Raw genomic sequence first — 17,073 nt, 5'->3', positions numbered from 1 at the left:
TTCCAATACATCACACCACATGCACATTATACAAATTATCAAATGTCATGAGGATAATGGGCTAAACTACGATGGTGAACATGGTAAACTTTCTGCCTGTTTAAGCTAGCAATGAGCTAAAAACAACTATGCTAACATAACTAGGCTCAGATAGGATTTTAGAAATACTGAGCTCCATATGAGAGACTTAGCTATAATATACTAGACTAAAGTATACTATACTAGACTACTAGTAGAGACTACAAACCCAGGCCCTAACCTATACTATATTTGCTTTTACGCCACTTAGCTATTTAAGCATAGCAGTGCTTTGAGCCAAATGCTGACATGGTGCTGATACTGTTACAGTGACTTGCTAACTTGTTCAGCAGGTAGATGCTACAGCTGATTAGCAGGGACAGAGAAGTCACTCTGAGGCTGATGTGGGAATGTTCTGTGCACATTCACTTCTGTACTCTGATAAACCATCTGAAGAACTATGGGGAACATGTTAACACCAGATTTAACAATCTGTCCAACCAGCTTGGAGATCATGTTTTTGACAATTAGCAACTCTGAGCCCAAGACAAACTTCCTCAAGGGGATTTGAACCAAATATGTGAACCCATGGCAAAAGACTAAAGAGTCAGGGCATGAACATGTCCGTGTGTGGGGACCATGCGATCCCAGACTGGATCCATGAGGTCAACCCCACGCTGCAGGTGTGGCCATCACAATTTCTCAGAGCTCAATGTGATGTCTTCAAATTCCATTTGTTTTCTTATTTAACAAAACACAAAAAACTTTCCCTAATTTAACACACAGTATATCAAAATATCAAATCATCACATCTAAAAAGCCTGAATGACAGTGTTTGGTTTGCATCTTTACATTTTGTGTCATCATTTTCCCTGTATGTTGATGAAGCAAATCATAGTCATTTGTAAATGAGCAGCACCCTTCCTGTGTGTCACATCAGCGACTAACATAGTACATGATTAAGAAGACTGCAGCCTCTTAGACGGTGTATGTCAACAGCCCACACATCACACAGCACCAACACGCTCCGGCAGTCATCCCCCTTTATCATGTCTGGTGTTTACTAGAAGCCCCCAGCCTCCCCCTCCCTCTGACCAGGGTGGATGTCACCACTATCTTAACGGGGGCAGCATCTCAGTATGTGGGGGGTGACCACTGATGCAGAGGTTACTGGCTGTCATGACTTGCGACATGAGCTGTATCACAGGATTGTCACAGGTTAGTGGGAGGGCCCTGACCAGTAGGCTGCTCATCTTCCAGGTCTCGTCACTGAAGCTAAGCCTCTTAAAATAGGCAGACAGAGAGTATAAAGAGACCCACTGGCCCTCAGGGCAACAGCTCCTATGTCAATACACTGACCAGCAAGAGCATAACAGACTGATCTTTCTGCAGGTCCACAACTGACATCTCTCAGAAAATCTGCTCTGGTCTCTGAGATTTGAACGAGTCAAACTTCATTGTTGTAAAAGTCTTGTCGGAATTTATCAGATTTTCTGCAAAAACAAAGGGAAGACTGAATTTGACTAGGATGAAGTATCAGTGCCCTGTGTCCCAGACCATGGGAATAAATACTTACGCCAAGGACTGTGGAGTCCCAGTCAGCTGCAAGAGATCTGTTTCTCTGAAGGAGACCCGCAGTGTCCACTTCTCCAATGATATAGTTTTTCAGGACTATGTGCGACACGGCGAACTGGAGAGGATTGGACTTTTCATCAGAGCCAGGAGAGTCACCCTGGACACCATCTACCACTCTGGTGAGCCCCTGAAACTCTACCATAACACTGATCTGTGATTCGCTCATGCAGTTAAGAGATCCTGCTTGTGAGACGACAAACATCTTGACCAAAACTAATTTTCGCCTCTTTATGCAGGTATGGCTGCAATTCACGAGTCTGTCCTGTCTGGGAACCTGGAGTGTGTCAAACTGCTGGTCCACCACGGAGCAGATATCCTCCAGCGAGACGAGGACGGATGGACCCCTCTGCACATGGCCTGCAGCGACAGTTTCCCACACATTGCACGGTGAGCATCCAGTCTTTTTTTATATTGAACAAAAGAGAATCAAATCTCTATTTCACTTCAGAGTGAGACTGTAATTTAGACAATTATGAAAAGAGTGCAACATCAGCACAAGTAGAGAAGAGTCAAAGTCAGCAAAAGTTTCATTATAGAGAAATATCTATAAAAGTTTGTATCAGCAACCAAAACCTACTGGTCATACCAGAGCAATGTCAGAGTATTTTTTAACTGAGCAGTGGTGTTTTATTTTTGAAAGACGCAAAGTTTCACTTTTTAGTCTAAAAAGGTGAGAAACAAAGGTGTTGCTGATGATTACACTTATTTCTCCCACAATTAAGCCATTGGAGGCAACTAACATTACATGTGTAAACTATGGCAAGCACATACCAACACACACACATTGGCTGCATAGCTCTCCTACGCCATAGAGGTAAGAGAAGCTGGAGGATCTGCTGCATTCTTGCACCTCACTGACCTTCCTGACACTGAAGCATGGTAGAAACTTGCATTGAGTTTACCAATGTTGCAAATCAGCAAGATTTGATACCTTTTATTCATACTGTTTCCTTTCAGCTACCTTCTGTCGCTGGGTGCTGACCCAGAGCTGGAGAACGACTGTGGGGAGAAGCCGGCTGACCTCATCGACCCGGACAACAAGGAGCTGCTGGAGCTCTTTGGGCTGGCGGTGAACGACTGAGCACCCTGGGCTTTTAAAGCTACAAACTCTAACGCCCAGTCGTCTGACTGCGCTGCAGCCATAGACAGAAAAGGCCACGTCAGCCCAGCATGCTGATTTTGTGAGCTGCCTCAGCTCAGGAGGTCAAGGACTGTGGATGTCTGTTGGATGGAGGGCTGACAGAGACAGTAGGCTGCCTCCAGAGTGGAGGGAACCTTTGGCCGGTAGCGGCTCCTCTCTGATCCCTTGATCTGAGGTTTACTGTGTCCTATGAGAGCTTCAGATCCTTTTATACTGTGGTGAACTGAATGAATCGTTTGATGTGGAGTTGTTGATGTTATTTGGCATGTCACTGGAATTAAGAGGGTTTGTGAATGTTGTGAAACCTGAAGCTGTTGTTGCTGCTCAGCTCATTTGCACTTCCTCTGTCTGCTAAGATTAGAAAAACCAAACAGGCTTGTGTTGTCTGACTTGGTAACACAGTTGATCAGAAGGACGTTTTTCTATTGTTGCCTCTACATATGTTTCAGTTAATTAGCTGTATTCACTTTTAGTTGTTTGTAAATGACTTTTTATACATTGCTTTTTTAAATAAACTTTGTATACCATTTCTTTAATTTCCCAGCATAGTGTGGAACAACCTAACTAGTGCTGCAATGAACTCTTGAATAAGCATTAATCACTTTCAGCTTCTGTTTATGTTCACGACTCAGTGTCCTGGAATAAATTCACAATGAGAAAGGAAGCTACAGATTCAGTCAACAACCCTTATCAGGGTTATTATGATCAATGGACCAAATGTGTTGGTTTCAACAAACACTTAAAGTGTTGATTTTCATCCTCAGACTCAAAGTGATAAAATGCTCTCTGAAGCAGATCTTAACTTCTCGAAGGATTGTGGACAAACCCACATAGCAGTGTAGAAATGAAAGGACACCTGCAGAAATCTACTTTTTGTATCAACAAAACAAGAAATGAGACCTAGGTCTGCAGATCATCAGCATCACAACACTTCCATATCTACAGTATATGAATGTAAGAGCGGCCTCAACGACTACTGGATGGATAAATAGTCCCCGTTTTCTAACATGGTCACTTTCTAAGGTTGAAGTCAGAATGGATATGTTTTCAAAATGTATAAACATATGACAAAAGGAACATTCTGAACCAGATATAAACTACCCAATAAGGGCCTCTTCAGAGTCATTACTGGAAACACAAAACAAAGTGGTTAATCTCATCAAAAAGGATTAAAGTCAGAATCAATCAGCTGCAAACTGAAATTCAGGTCATATGATTCCAAACTGCAGCTATAAAGGCTTCTGGGAAACTCTGGTAGTCAGCCACACTGATGAAACACTCAAATGCATCGTGCAAAGTGACAGGCACAGAATTAATGTGTGTTTTATTCAATTACATATCTTTATAAGCAAAATGCAATTTATTCCAAATGTCCTTTGCATTGAATCAGATGAATAAGTACAAAAACATTATCTAAACACATTATTTACAGCTGAAACAGAAATGGAGCACGTGAACAGGCTTCTGTGAAAGTCTATGTGGGCAGACAGCAGCACCACCTCTGTTGGTTCACTCCTTGAACTTCCACTCCTGTCGGCACATGGGGCACTGCTGCTGGACCTGCTGCGAGTTCAGCCATTTCAAGATGCAATGCATGTGGAAACAATGGGAGCACTGACCCCAGACCAGCGGACAGTCGTCTCCAGGCACTTTGCCTGCAAAAGATGTTTCATATTACAGTTCCAACTTAATAGTGGGTGGTGGTGTTTCACTTTACCTAAAAAGATACTGAGAAATAAGTGCAGGTCTCTAAATTTGATATAAAAGGGACCTTTAAAATTGCAAGATTAAAGTTTTGATATTTTGTCATTGACAGCAGATCCTTGACCCAGTGGAGGTGGTGGAGAACCAGTCCCACCTCCTGCAGGACACCATCACATTACTGGGCAGCTCCTTTAGTGAGAGACTGATTCAAGCAGAGTGTCTGAAGGAGAGGTCACACTTTGCTCCTTCCTGCTGTGTCAGACTGTCCAGTCTGCACTGCTCCCAGTCAACCACAGACACTCAATATACCACACTCTGGTTTAAACTAATGTAACTCTGCAATATGCATTTTCTATCTCTCCAATTTCAATATCTTATATGTGCAATTGTGTTACATTGTTTATATTCCATTCAGTGTATTCTTTATATTGTACGTTTATTTATTTATTACTTTTACTGATGTTTCCAACATTTATCTTCTTTGTTGCTATAACATGTCTATATGTCAAGTTTCAAAAGATTTTACTGTAGAAATTTAAAGAAAATTAAAGGGAAAGTCTGCTCAATTTTCATTATATCACTAATTACTTGCTCATATTAAATATATATATTTTAAAATCCTTAAATATTTGACCTCAGCCTTGTTCATGGTGACCCCCACTCTCTGTATGTTAGGTTTCAAGTGATTTTTGACTATTGACTATTGCAATCATATTTCCCAATATTTGGGAGACATCCTCACTCCTGCACGCACTAAATCTGGGTAAAGGAATGTGGTGCCAATCTCTGTAATTTCTCTAAAGGCACTGATTCACATCTCTTGAAACGCGGACAGTGGGCACCACAATGAAAAAGAGTGAGGTGAAATATCTTTGTCACCTCTAAAGGATTTAAACAAAAATAATATAAATATGAGCAAGTTATGAATGATATAATGAAAAAGAAGCCAACTTTCCCTTTGATTGTCTTAAAAAAACATACATATAATATTCCATTTCATTATGCGTGTTAACGTCTTGTGTGGAAACCAAATCAGTCGTCCCTAATAAGTGACATTAAACTTTCAAAGTTTGTCTTCGGCCTTTTATCCGCTCCAAGCACCGCGAATAGACGCGTTCATTCATTGACTCATCGATATTCAAAGCTCGGCTCTCTCATACTCACAGTCCGGGCAGCAGCCATTGAAGGGCATCCTGCAGATCCCACAGTTTTCATCATTGGCCACCCAGAGCCAGGAGGCCACCCCGTTCCACTGCCGGATCTTCACCTTCATCCTGGGGCTCTGACAGGAGCAGCAGACCGTCAACACGCTCCTGCTTCAGGCACAGCAGCCGATGTTAGCATGTAAGCTAACATTGACGGAGAACTTCCGCTGTAGCTTTTCTACCTCGTAGCTGTTGACAAATATCAACCAACTCACCAGGCGACGTCTCTTGATCTCCAACACGACTTAACTCACTACGTGTGTTTGCAAACTAAAAAGCATTTTGTGTCCAGTTGAAGGTTCACCAGCTAGTGCACCAGGGGGAGAAGGAAGAGCTTCTTCTTCTACTATTCAAATTGAGCTCCGAAAGGCTGCATGCTGGGAGAAGAAACACTGCCCTCTTCAGTCCGTTTTTGGAAGGAGCGTTTGAGCGCAAGGAACTGAAAATAGCGACAATATAGTTTATGCTCCTCTCTACAGCTTGTATATATTATACTGATAACCTGCTAACCTTGTTTCTGTGTCATGCTATATATGTTACAGAGACAAATACACAAAACACCCTTTCTGTATATAAATAGAGTAATGCTTGCTCCAGGAGGCAGCTACAATATTAGAAACACAGCCTGTTGCACAGTGAGTACTTTCACTTTAATAAAATTAATTTATGGGTAAGTTAGATTTGAAATGACCTTGTTGTTTCCAGTGGAACACGCATGTCAGAGACTGTTTAAAGTGAATTGTGAGACACAGGTCAGGACCAGGTTTCAGTCAGAGAGGATCTGAAACAATTGTCATTATAAATATGGACTACTTAACATATAGGAATATTTATTAAACGAGCTGCAGCTGACTGTATGACATCATATAGTTATCTGGCTGACGTTTTCTCCTTAATTGTGTTTGAATGCTTCTGAAGGGCACATTCCTCATGACTAAAAAATTCAAAAAGTTCTGAAAATTCAAAATTTGAGTGTCCTGATATTGTCTGGGTGACAGCTGGTAAACTTCTCATTGTGAAGTGAAATTAGTCTGTGAAAACAGGTAGTTTATATTTGATATCGATCTGAATATTATTGGGAAGAATTTGAAAATGTGATCATTTTGAAGGCTTTAAATCTAAAACTCTTAATTAGAAAGTCCTGGTATTTTCTGGGTGACACTCTGAGGTGGTGAACTTCTTATGAAGTGGAATTAGTCTGTGGAAACAGGTAGTTTCTCAATGACAGTCAGTGGTAATGAGAAATTATTAATTGTTTAAGTCTCAAAATAAATCTCTGAAATAGTTTCACAGGCAGTCACAATTTTCCATTATTGATATTATTTATTATTTATAATTACTTAATTTAGTTCAATTATTTTTGTTTATCTAAATTAATCAATTATTTTTTTACCTCTTTAATTCATTCATGCATTCACAGACTGAACAATTGTACAGAGCCCCTGAAGGCCCAAAAGATTATATTTTTTGGTCTTGTGCGCACAAGATATTACCTAAGATGTCTGTGATTTAATCACTCAGATGCACACAGCCACCAGATTTGTACCATCGCTTGGAGAAAACTCAACTAATAAAGTTTTATATTCACCTGGGAATGTTATACAACGAAATGATCTTGCTCTTGCACAGAGACACAGGATTGTTGCTGCTCACACTGAAGGAAAACAGGCTCAGCAGACAGAAGGACTGTGTTTCAATCATAATACTTGAGAAATGAACAAACTCTTAAAAGCTGTACACACAACTTAATGTTGTCTTCAAGCATCGGCCAGTCATGTCTTTACTAAGCAGATATTAACTCTGTGTGCACAACTTATTTAACTTGTAGCAACAAGATAATCATCTTGTTTCCACTAGAAAATGATATTATCTTGTGCGCATAAGATAAAAGCACATGGTCTTTTGGGACTTCAGGGACTCCGTACTTGTGACGTCACATTTACCGATAGGTCGCTTTTTTTTAAATCAGTGTAACACGTTAGTAACTGAACGCTTAGAAACAATGTGTTGTGAGTGACAGCGCGTGTGACCGTATGACTGGCTCGGGTTCAAATCCCCCATGTTCTACCCACTTGAGTAACGGATGTAGCTTTGATCCCCACTTCATCACAGCGGACTTTATTTCAGACTTTGAAGAAGACTTTGAGGTTTTCGCCAACTCTCAGTCAGCGTCGCTGTGTGGTGTCCGTTTCCGGACAAGTAGGCTCGTGCACTCGTGGTAAGTTTGTCCCCACATCTTTAATAAATATTCTAAACACAACTCATTGTCATCGACAGCTACAACTAGCAGTGTTAGCACCAGCGAGTGGTTAACTCCTAGCAGCCGCTAACGGATGTGACGTAAGTCACGTGCGCATTGTGTCGCTCGTGCCTTCATGTTTATGGTTTAAGTTCTTAACCTGAGTTCTACAGTAATTTAAGTTTTTTTAGAAGCGCTATATAAATACGATGTATTATTATTATTATTTTGATCACCTTTTTAACTGGTGGTTTACTAAACCGCAGTGTTAATCAATATGTAAGTAATAAGCTGCAGTCAGTGTCTTCCTCAGGTCTACACGTGTTACGGTGTGTGTGGAGGGGCTGACTATAGAGGGGACATCTAGTGAGTGAACAGATCGCCACGTGTGCACATATTGATCACTAACTTCTCATCCCCATATGAGGTGTGTAACAGGAGAAGGGGAATGCACGTTTTAAAGCTTATGTCGGGTAAACGTGTCTGTTCTGCATTGTGAATCCAGACCGTGGATGTTTGATACAGACCTATCTAACGTCACATCTGCACTTTGTTCTTGCTAGTCCAACTGTGTCGTGTGACCTAGATTTCGTTGTGTTTGTCTGCTCTTTATGAGTTCTTCTCCTCTGAATCTGCAATGGGGATGTTTTGGAAAGTTACTGATCCTCGATGAAATCCACAGCATTAGTCTTGATGGAAAATGAAATGAATGTAATGGAACCACAGCATTTATCTCAGAGGTATGGAAGCATATTGCTGTCACACCAGAAAACAAGAAGATCAGTATAAAACTATAACATGGGAAGTTTACTGTTATCATATCATCAGGTCTTGGGTAGAGGTAAACTTCCCATTATGTTCACTGTGGCTGGCTCAAAACACTGAGGTAAAGTTGGCAAGATATCCACAAATTGCATGAATAACAAAAAAAAAAAAAGTTGTTAAATCACAAACAAAGCCTGCTTACAATCAGAATGAGGTATACAACCAGTTACAGCTTTATTTTCCATCAAAACAAGCCGAAATCCTGTCAGGATGAAATCCAGTACAGTAGGCGTGAGACGAGTGGACGTTGCACTACAAAGTGCAATGCTGAAAACGCATACTACAAAAATATTCAATATATTCACTCCTGAGTAGTGTGGGGTTACCAAAACCAATAGACATACATGGTCTCTTCCTGGTTATAATAAATATGATATATTTGATGATGATAAATATCTTTTTATCAGGTGATAATGATCGTTGTTTCTTTTTCTGGTGTGACACCAGTACGCTTCCGTTCAGAAGCCTTAATCATTGTTGTGATTTAAAATAACATGGTCTTCAGTGGCTGTTTGTTCAAGATGATATAAGCAGCACTTAGAAAATACATTATGTAAATCCTAGGGCTGGTCAATAAAACAATATTAATAGTTATTGTAATATAATTTTCACCAACAGCAATACAACAAAAGGTGAACCAAAATAGTACGTATGCGTTAAGGAGGTATAACACATAACTCCACTACCTCAGATTTGTAAAAGTGATGGTCATTCTCTGCTAATGAAGAAGAGTTTAAAACCACAACCCTGACTCAAGCAAAAACTTATGTGTCTCATGATAGTTATCCATATCAACTGAACAATTTTATTAAATATACATTTTCAGCCACATCACCCAGTAAGTTTTGCAGGAATAAGAATGACTTTTGAAAACAAGCATATAGATCTTTTTGTCCTAATAATGAAAAAATGTGGCTCCGTTCAGTCAAGACTACTGTTGTTGAATAGCAACGTTGAACATTAACTCATAGCTTCTGTTTTTTTTACACTCATTATCTTCTCATCTTTTCAGGAACCTCTGCCTCTGTGATGGACCATCAAACCATTCTCAAAAGTATACTGGAGGAAAAATATGATATACTATATGAAGAAGTAATACTGCCTTCAAGACTTTGCTATCGGAATCTCAAGCACGACTACCAATTTTCTGATTTGGACCAGCAAGAGTTTAGATATGTTGAATATTCCTGCCTTCACCCTTTCGCAACCGTCCCGCTCACTGACATTTTATCATGTGACTGCAAACATAAAAGCAGCAAAAAAACCATCATCACTCTTGGAGTGTGTGGAGTTGGAAAATCCACAACTGTGCGAAGCTGTGCTCTGGAATGGGCTGAGGGGACAGGGTTCCAGGATATCCACCTCATGTTCCCTTTCACATTCTGGGAGTTAAGTATGCTGAAACAAAAGATGCCTTTGATCTTACTTCTACAGTCACTTTTCCCAGGAGTGAAGAATATTGACGCTTCCAGTCTAAATCGAAAGGATGTGTGGTTCGTCTTTGATGGACTGGATGAGTACCATCACCAGCTAAAATTTGACGCTCCACCAGTGAGGGATGTTTATGAAGTAGCCACTGTGGATGTACTCATAACCAGCTTGATCAGGGGGACTTTACTTCCCAATGCTCACATCTGGATAACAACCGGGTATGCAGCAGCAGGACAAATCCCTGGTGAATACTTGCTGAAAGAGACTCAACTACAAGGGTTCAGTGATGTGCAGAAGATGGAGAAGTTCCACTCAACTCTCAATGATAATGATATGGCTAACAGAGCAATCGACCATGTGAAAATCTCATGGAGTCTGGCCTCCCTTTGTCTGATACCTCGAATATGCATCATCATGGCACTTGTTTTGGAGAGTTATTTATGTAACGAAAAAAATAAATTTAAAATCAGTCCTTTAAATCTGACCCAGATTTACACAGTTCTAATGAAAACATCAAACTCTGATATTATTCCCAAGCTGCAAAGGATGGCACTGCTTCGGTTGACAGAGCGAAACGTAATATATGAGGAAGATCTTCTAAAATGTGACATAAGTGTAAAGGAAGCGTCAACTTTTGCCAAGAAATGTCCACTTATGTTGATGGAAGAGAAAGGGGTGTTTGCCTCAGTGTTTCGCTTCGGTCACTCAAGCTTTCGGGACTTCTTCGCCGCATGTGCTAAAGTGGACGACATTCAGGCATCATCTTTCCCGTCTACTCATTGTCAGGCAATACTGGACGAGGCATTGCGAAGTGATGCAGGGAAAATGGATGTCTTCCTGCGTTTCATATTTGGCCTTCTTAAAGAGCGTCGCATGTTTCAGCCCAATAATCAGCTGTTTAAATACACCAAGAAGACGATCCTTGAGAAAGTTATGACTTTCAGGGCAGTGGGTCTGCTCCACTGTCTGAGGGAATATGACCGCAATGCTTTCGTACATGAGATCAAGCTCTTCCTAAAGTATGGCTTCTCACCAATTGAGGGTTTCGCACCATTGCATTGGCATCTCTTGATCCAAAGGACCATAGCTTATGATTGGAAGAGGCCGAAATTTGTGATGGATGTATCCATGAGAAGTGACGAAAGTGTCCTCCGAGAGCTACCAGCCATCATGAAATCAACCAAAGTCATGTAAGTTTTTTTTCAATTGGATTCATCCATTTACATTCCATACATGCATCCTCTTGTTTCTATCATATTTTTCTGGTGGCCACATTCAAATAAAAGCAAAACTATTTACAAGGCAAGGGACCCACAATGTTTTCTTTGGGATTTCGGTGCACTGTCTCTTCACATTGACTGCACTTACATCCATATCAGGTCAGTTATTGGGGTCTGTCTGTGATTGTCCTACTGTGTAGTAGAAACACTAGGGGGACCAAGTCTAAAAAGTGCTATGATCCCTACACTTAGACTCAATGTTATAAATTCTATTCTAAACACAGCTTAAACGGAAAGTTTTACTTTGACTTCTCATTGTTTTACATTATATCTTCATTCATTCAATGAAGTCTATGAAGACACGTGACAAACAAAAGCAAATGTGTCACTGTTCAAATTCTTACGGACGGAACTCGGCACATGAGAAAGAGTTAATGTGAGATCAAAAGAGAAATCAATTTGCTGTTAAATAATTTGTGCTTCGTATTGTTAATTAAACGCTAGTATTCTATACCTCATTTTTCTTAATGTCTGTAGCACTAAGATGTCAATTGCACATCTATAAAAAATGGGTCATAAATATATACTGTAGCCTAAATTTTTAATGTGGTCAGTTGTTTCCTCAAACAGCTGGACCCTGTAGTTTTTGGCAAATAAATAAATACAATTTATTTAGAGTGAATTAACCGCATCATTTCAGTGTGTGTGCAAGTAACTGATAATACAGTAATTAAAGAAACTGTTAGTTGGTGTAACCGTAAGGCTGATGATGTGCTGGTGTTTTTATAGAATATTTTTTGAAAAATGAATCAATTATCAATTGATCAATTATACAGAGGAATAAAAGCATAATTAGGCAGTGTTTAGTTGATTCAATTCTTTCTTGGTTCTGGTCTTTTCATGGGATTTGTTGACCAATGATGTAGAATATTACCAGCCCTCCTTTTGGGCACCATTTTTCCCCGTGTCAGTAACTCTCTTCTCCTCTCAGGCTGGGATTCTCTAACCTGACGGACAAGTGTTGTGCAGCTTTGGCAGCTGTCCTGAGCTCAACAGAGTCATTTGTGAAAGAGCTGGACCTAGGATACAACAACATCAGTGACAGTGGAGTGAAGACACTCGTGGAGGGGCTGAACAATCAAAACTGCAGACTGAGAACGCTCAGTTTGCAAGGCTGTGAAGTGACCTCCCAAGGCAGTAAATACCTAGCCACGGCCCTGAGTCAGTCCCAGAGACTACGGCAGCTGGATCTCAGCAGGAATAACATAGGAGACAATGGACTACAGCACCTTTCAAATGGTTTGAGATCTCCTGAATGCCAGCTATTAGCACTCAAGTAAGTGTTATCAAAAAAACTTTTGTTCCCCCTTTCTGGGTATAAAACCAGATAAAATAATAATACATATTAAATCCTCATTTTACTCATTGCTCTAAATATTTCTGTTCTGTTACTGTGTCTTTGTCCTTATAGACTATCACAGTGCAACATTGAGGAGAGGGGCTGCTCCTATCTGGCCTCAGCTCTGGAGAAGAACTCTGACAGCCTGAGTGTGTTAGATCTAAGCATCAATATGGTCGGAGACAAGGGGGCCAGTGAGATCTTTAAAAAGTTTGATATTTCAAAGCTGACAAAGCTGGAGTGAGTATGACTTAATATACACCCTGCAGCCACAACATCTGGTGCAGTTTAGGTTTACTGGCTAACTTTTTGCATCTGCTCACTTCTCTGCGGCAGGATGTACCACTGTGGACTCACCGCGTCAAGCTGCAGAGCCATCGGGGAAGCTCTGAGGCGTGAAGAAAACACCCTGTCGGAACTCAACCTGAGCAACAACAACTTGGAAGATGAAGGGTTAACGCTCCTCTCCATTGGCAATAGTGAATGGTGTCCTCTCGAAAAACTCAAGTAAGGAAGTCTCAGTCTCTTTTTTTCACTTAAACTGCTTTCAGGCATGCATTGAACTCTGGAAATCTCCTGAAATTATGTGGAGGGGCTGTAATGTTCGAATGAGCCCATGTGAGAACACAGTAGGAGATAGTCCGGAGGATTCACCCTGAGCAAGTGCATGGATTGATGACATTTCTAACATGCGCGGCTGCAAAACAGTAGAAATATCTGAGAATGAAAAAGAGGAACCATACACGTATAAGACATCAAGGATGATGTCAACATGGAAAGACAAGATTCATGGGCTTTTGTGATGCGGGCTGACACTGGTGTGATGTGCTATAAACAAAACACCTGATCTCCGCAGTGGAAATCCTACGTAAAGTCCTGCCTCTTGCATGCTGTGCCACCCCTCACCTGAATACGCTGTAAATTTCTGTTATTGTGAACGTGTCTCAGCAGAGAGCCTCCTACTGCGTTGTTCATGTGTGAAAGTCCAACTGAAAGTCAGGACCCCATTGTCTAAAGAGGCTAATAAAATACTGTAAATGGATAATTTTCTTTTTCACTGCTTCATTAAGTTGTTATGAGATAAAGGCTTTTTCTTCAGCTTCCAGCTAAAATGCTCACGTATTAATCACTTAATTTGCCTAAACCATCAACCAATGACATTGTCTTTTATTTCCCCTCAGCATCTCAAGATGTGGAATCACTGCAGGCAGTTGTAGCTTTTTGCCATCTATGATATTAGACCTCAATCTCAGCATGAACAGCTTGGGAGATGACGGGGTCAAATATTTTTTGGCTGTTCTGAAGAATCCCTTCAGCTACCTGCAAACTCTCAAGTGAATAATTTTTTATCAAAATTCACAACAATATATTTTTTGTGTTGTGTTTTGAGAACAGTATGTTTTAACATTGCTTTTTTGTTTCATGTCAGCCTGAGCCGCTGCAGCCTCACTCATGGCTGCTGCGCTGAGCTTGCATCAACACTTGCATCAAAGACTGGCAGCGTGACTGAGCTGGATCTGTCTGAAAATGACCTGCAGGACAAGGGACTAAGGAAACTCTGCGTGGGACTCAGAAACCCTCAGTGTAAACTTCAGAAGCTGTCGTAAGTTCTTAATTTAATTATTTCGCTTGTCAAAGAAGTAACTCTCCCAAATAGAAATGTATTGTTTTCAGTTCAAACTTGTGGTGAGTTTTACTCCAAGGAACTAGCAGTCACTATATTTGTAATACTTCAGAGAGCTTGAGCAGCATCGTCTTTGTTGCAAATTGCAAAGATCCATCTAATATCAATGCCGTTTACCCACCGAGGGTTGCCAATCCCAGCACACTGGGTGAGAGGCATATTACACCTGGGACAGGTCAGTCCAAAAATTTGAGCAATAATCAATATTTAAAATAATATTGACCAATATGAGCCATTAACAGAAATATGATTATCTGTGTTAAAGTTGGCTGATATACAACGATATGAAAACTTTTATTTTACAGAATGAACAATGAAGAGAAGATTTGCATTTATTTTTAAGAATTGGTTTATTATATGTATATTTTCTTGACTCAAGCTCTATATATTTGGTTGTAATTGTTTTTTAATTTATAGCTATTCAGTATTTTACCCCTGTCAGTCACCCTGATGTGGAATGGTCAGTTGGCACTGGGCTATGGAAAAGTAAAGTGGGGTGTATGTTTCTCTATGGACCATTTGATATATAAATGTTGTAAGACATGCACTGAAACTTAAGTTAGTGGCCAGTTCTATTTACTGGTGCATTCTAATTTGACATATCGCCATTTCCAATATGAATCTGAATTGACCTCCATCCTGCTTCATATGTTATCAAAACACAAACACATTTGAAATGTAGGTTTGGGAGTAATTTGACATTTTCTGATACTGGTTCTGATGGGATACCTGAACTGTAATGCATATTGCAAAATGACACATCAATATTACATTTTCGACTCCTAACTTTGAATGAAGGTCTAAAATGTACATCTACATCAAGACACATCTATTAAGAAATTTTGACTTAATTCTCTCTCTGAGACTCGCTAAGTCAGCCCTTTTTGGATTATGAACTTGTAGAGTTTAATTGAGTTGGTGTTGATGAAGATCTCCTGGACTGGTTTTGTTTCTCTCCAGCCTGCAGACCTGTGGCCTGACCTCGAAGAGCATTCAGTCCCTGATCAGTGCCCTGAGGTCCAATCCCAAATATCTGGCAGAGCTGCATCTGATGGGCAACAGGCTGGAGGACTCAGACATCAGAGCGCTCCTGGACCTAACAAAGAACCAAACATACACACTGCATACAACAGAGTGAGTCCAGATATTTATGGATATTGGTTTAAAAGCTCATATGTTTTCAATATCTCTGCAGGTATTAATAATGTATCAGTTCAAACTAAAACTGAAATGTTACTTTTCTTTCTTTCCTTTCAGTTTGTCAGAAGATTGAGGAAAGCAGATGTGCGGACTCAAAATCATAAATCACAATCAGCTGCCACCACGATCTAGAATCATCCACTAATTCTTACCTAAACAAGTGTTTTCTGTGCCGGACATGACAAGGCTTCATTGTGCAGCACTTCAAAACTGAATAATACAGATAAAGGGAAATTAACATATGAATAGCTGATGTCATTAATCTACTCGTGTGCCTGTCTGTATTAATATTGTTTTTTATAATGCAGATCTACAATTAATGTTTTCTCAGTCACCAAATAAATTTGTAATGTTCAGTGCTGTGTGGAGCTGGTTCATTTCTGTGTTGTAGCCATAGACTGTATTAGGGTTAGTATTTACAAATTAGGCTGCATTCTGTATGAGCTGCAGAGGTCGGATGGCACTAGCAGGTAGACCAGCCAGGAGGGAGTTGCAATAGTCTAGGCATGAGATGACCAGAGTCTGGACCAGAACCTGTGCCATCTCTGAGTGAGAAGGGGATGTATTCTCTTAAAGTTGTGCAGCATGTATCTACATGAGTGGGTCGTTGCAGTAATGTTGGCAGTAAGGGAAAGTTGACTGTCGAGTGTCACACACAGGTTTCTAGCAGTCTGGGTGGGGGCTACCACGGAGTTGTCAAATGTAATAGTCAGGTCATGGGTGGGAGAGCCTTTCCTTGGAAGGAAAAGTAGCTCGGTGTTGTCAAGGTTGATTTTCAGGTGGTGTGCGGACATCCACTGAGAGATGTCAGTCAGACAGGCAGATATTCGTGCTGCTACCTGTGTTTCAGATTGGTGAAAAGAGGATTAGTTGGGTGTCATCAGCATAGCTGTGGTAGGTAAAGCCATGTAAGTGAATGACAGAGAGAAGAGGAGGGGACCCAGGACGGAACCTTGAGGGACCCCAGTAGTGAGAGGACAAGGTTCAGACACAGATCCTCTCCAAGTTACCCGGTAAGTGCGGTCATTGAGGTAGGATGAGAGCAGGGAGAGAGCAGAGCCTGAGACACCCAGATCCTGAAGGGAGGAAATAAGGATCTGGTGGTTCACTGTGTCAAATGCAGCAGAAAGGTCTAGAAGGATGAAGACAGAGGAGAGAGAGGCTGCTCTAGCAGTGTGAAGTTGCTCAGAGACAGCAAGGAGGGCAGTCTCAGTTGAGTAGCCTGCCTTGAAACCAGACTGGTGAGGGTCAAGAAGGTTATTATGGTGGAGATAGGAGGAGAGTTGATTAAAGATAGCTCGCTCAAGAGTTTTGGAAAGATTGGGAAGAAGAGAGACAGGTCTGTAGTTGTGTACTTCAGACGGGTTAAGGG

The 17,073-nt window shown here is 40.7% G+C and overlaps 3 protein-coding genes across 7 annotated transcripts; 2 read left to right on the top strand and 1 right to left on the bottom strand.

Moving 5' to 3' along the window:
• The first annotated feature begins 1,340 nt into the window (after nucleotides 1-1,340).
• ppp1r27b (protein phosphatase 1, regulatory subunit 27b) lies at nucleotides 1,341-3,338 on the top strand. The gene is made up of 3 exons (XM_035170403.2): nucleotides 1,341-1,772; nucleotides 1,890-2,040; nucleotides 2,611-3,338. Exons 1-3 carry the CDS (start codon nucleotides 1,547-1,549, stop codon nucleotides 2,732-2,734), a joined length of 501 nt encoding a protein of 166 aa, XP_035026294.1. The 5' UTR covers nucleotides 1,341-1,546; the 3' UTR covers nucleotides 2,735-3,338.
• A 749-nt stretch (nucleotides 3,339-4,087) lies between these two features.
• anapc11 (APC11 anaphase promoting complex subunit 11 homolog (yeast)) lies at nucleotides 4,088-6,079 on the bottom strand. Of its 3 annotated transcripts, none has more exons than XM_035170420.2 (3): nucleotides 5,919-6,077; nucleotides 5,663-5,814; nucleotides 4,088-4,449 (listed from the first exon to the last, which is right to left on the bottom strand). In XM_035170420.2, the coding sequence occupies exons 2-3, from the start codon at nucleotides 5,769-5,771 to the stop codon at nucleotides 4,304-4,306; spliced, it is 255 nt and encodes an 84-aa protein (XP_035026311.1). In that variant the 5' UTR covers nucleotides 5,772-5,814; nucleotides 5,919-6,077; the 3' UTR covers nucleotides 4,088-4,303. The 3 variants fall into 3 exon arrangements, with proteins under 3 accessions (XP_035026311.1, XP_035026319.1, XP_047198429.1); XM_035170428.2 differs by having other exon boundaries at nucleotides 5,663-5,811; XM_047342473.1 differs by having other exon boundaries at nucleotides 5,663-6,079.
• Nucleotides 6,080-7,609: 1,530 nt separating this feature from the next.
• On the top strand, nucleotides 7,610-16,057 carry LOC118098031 (NACHT, LRR and PYD domains-containing protein 14). Of its 3 annotated transcripts, none has more exons than XM_035141450.2 (10): nucleotides 7,610-7,921; nucleotides 8,256-8,308; nucleotides 9,780-11,388; nucleotides 12,410-12,754; nucleotides 12,890-13,057; nucleotides 13,154-13,324; nucleotides 13,999-14,151; nucleotides 14,247-14,420; nucleotides 15,462-15,635; nucleotides 15,759-16,057. In XM_035141450.2, the coding sequence occupies exons 1-10, from the start codon at nucleotides 7,737-7,739 to the stop codon at nucleotides 15,772-15,774; spliced, it is 3,048 nt and encodes a 1,015-aa protein (XP_034997341.2). In that variant the 5' UTR covers nucleotides 7,610-7,736; the 3' UTR covers nucleotides 15,775-16,057. The 3 variants fall into 3 exon arrangements, with proteins under 3 accessions (XP_034997341.2, XP_034997351.2, XP_034997323.2); XM_035141460.2 differs by having other exon boundaries at nucleotides 8,244-8,308; XM_035141432.2 differs by lacking the exon at nucleotides 7,610-7,921 and having other exon boundaries at nucleotides 8,251-8,369.
• The last annotated feature ends 1,016 nt before the right edge of the window (nucleotides 16,058-17,073 follow it).

This window comes from Hippoglossus stenolepis, chromosome 2 (genome assembly GCF_022539355.2).
Source record: "Hippoglossus stenolepis isolate QCI-W04-F060 chromosome 2, HSTE1.2, whole genome shotgun sequence".
Classification (NCBI taxonomy): domain Eukaryota; kingdom Metazoa; phylum Chordata; class Actinopteri; order Pleuronectiformes; family Pleuronectidae; genus Hippoglossus; species Hippoglossus stenolepis.
This window is presented reverse-complemented; position numbering and strand designations above follow the sequence as displayed.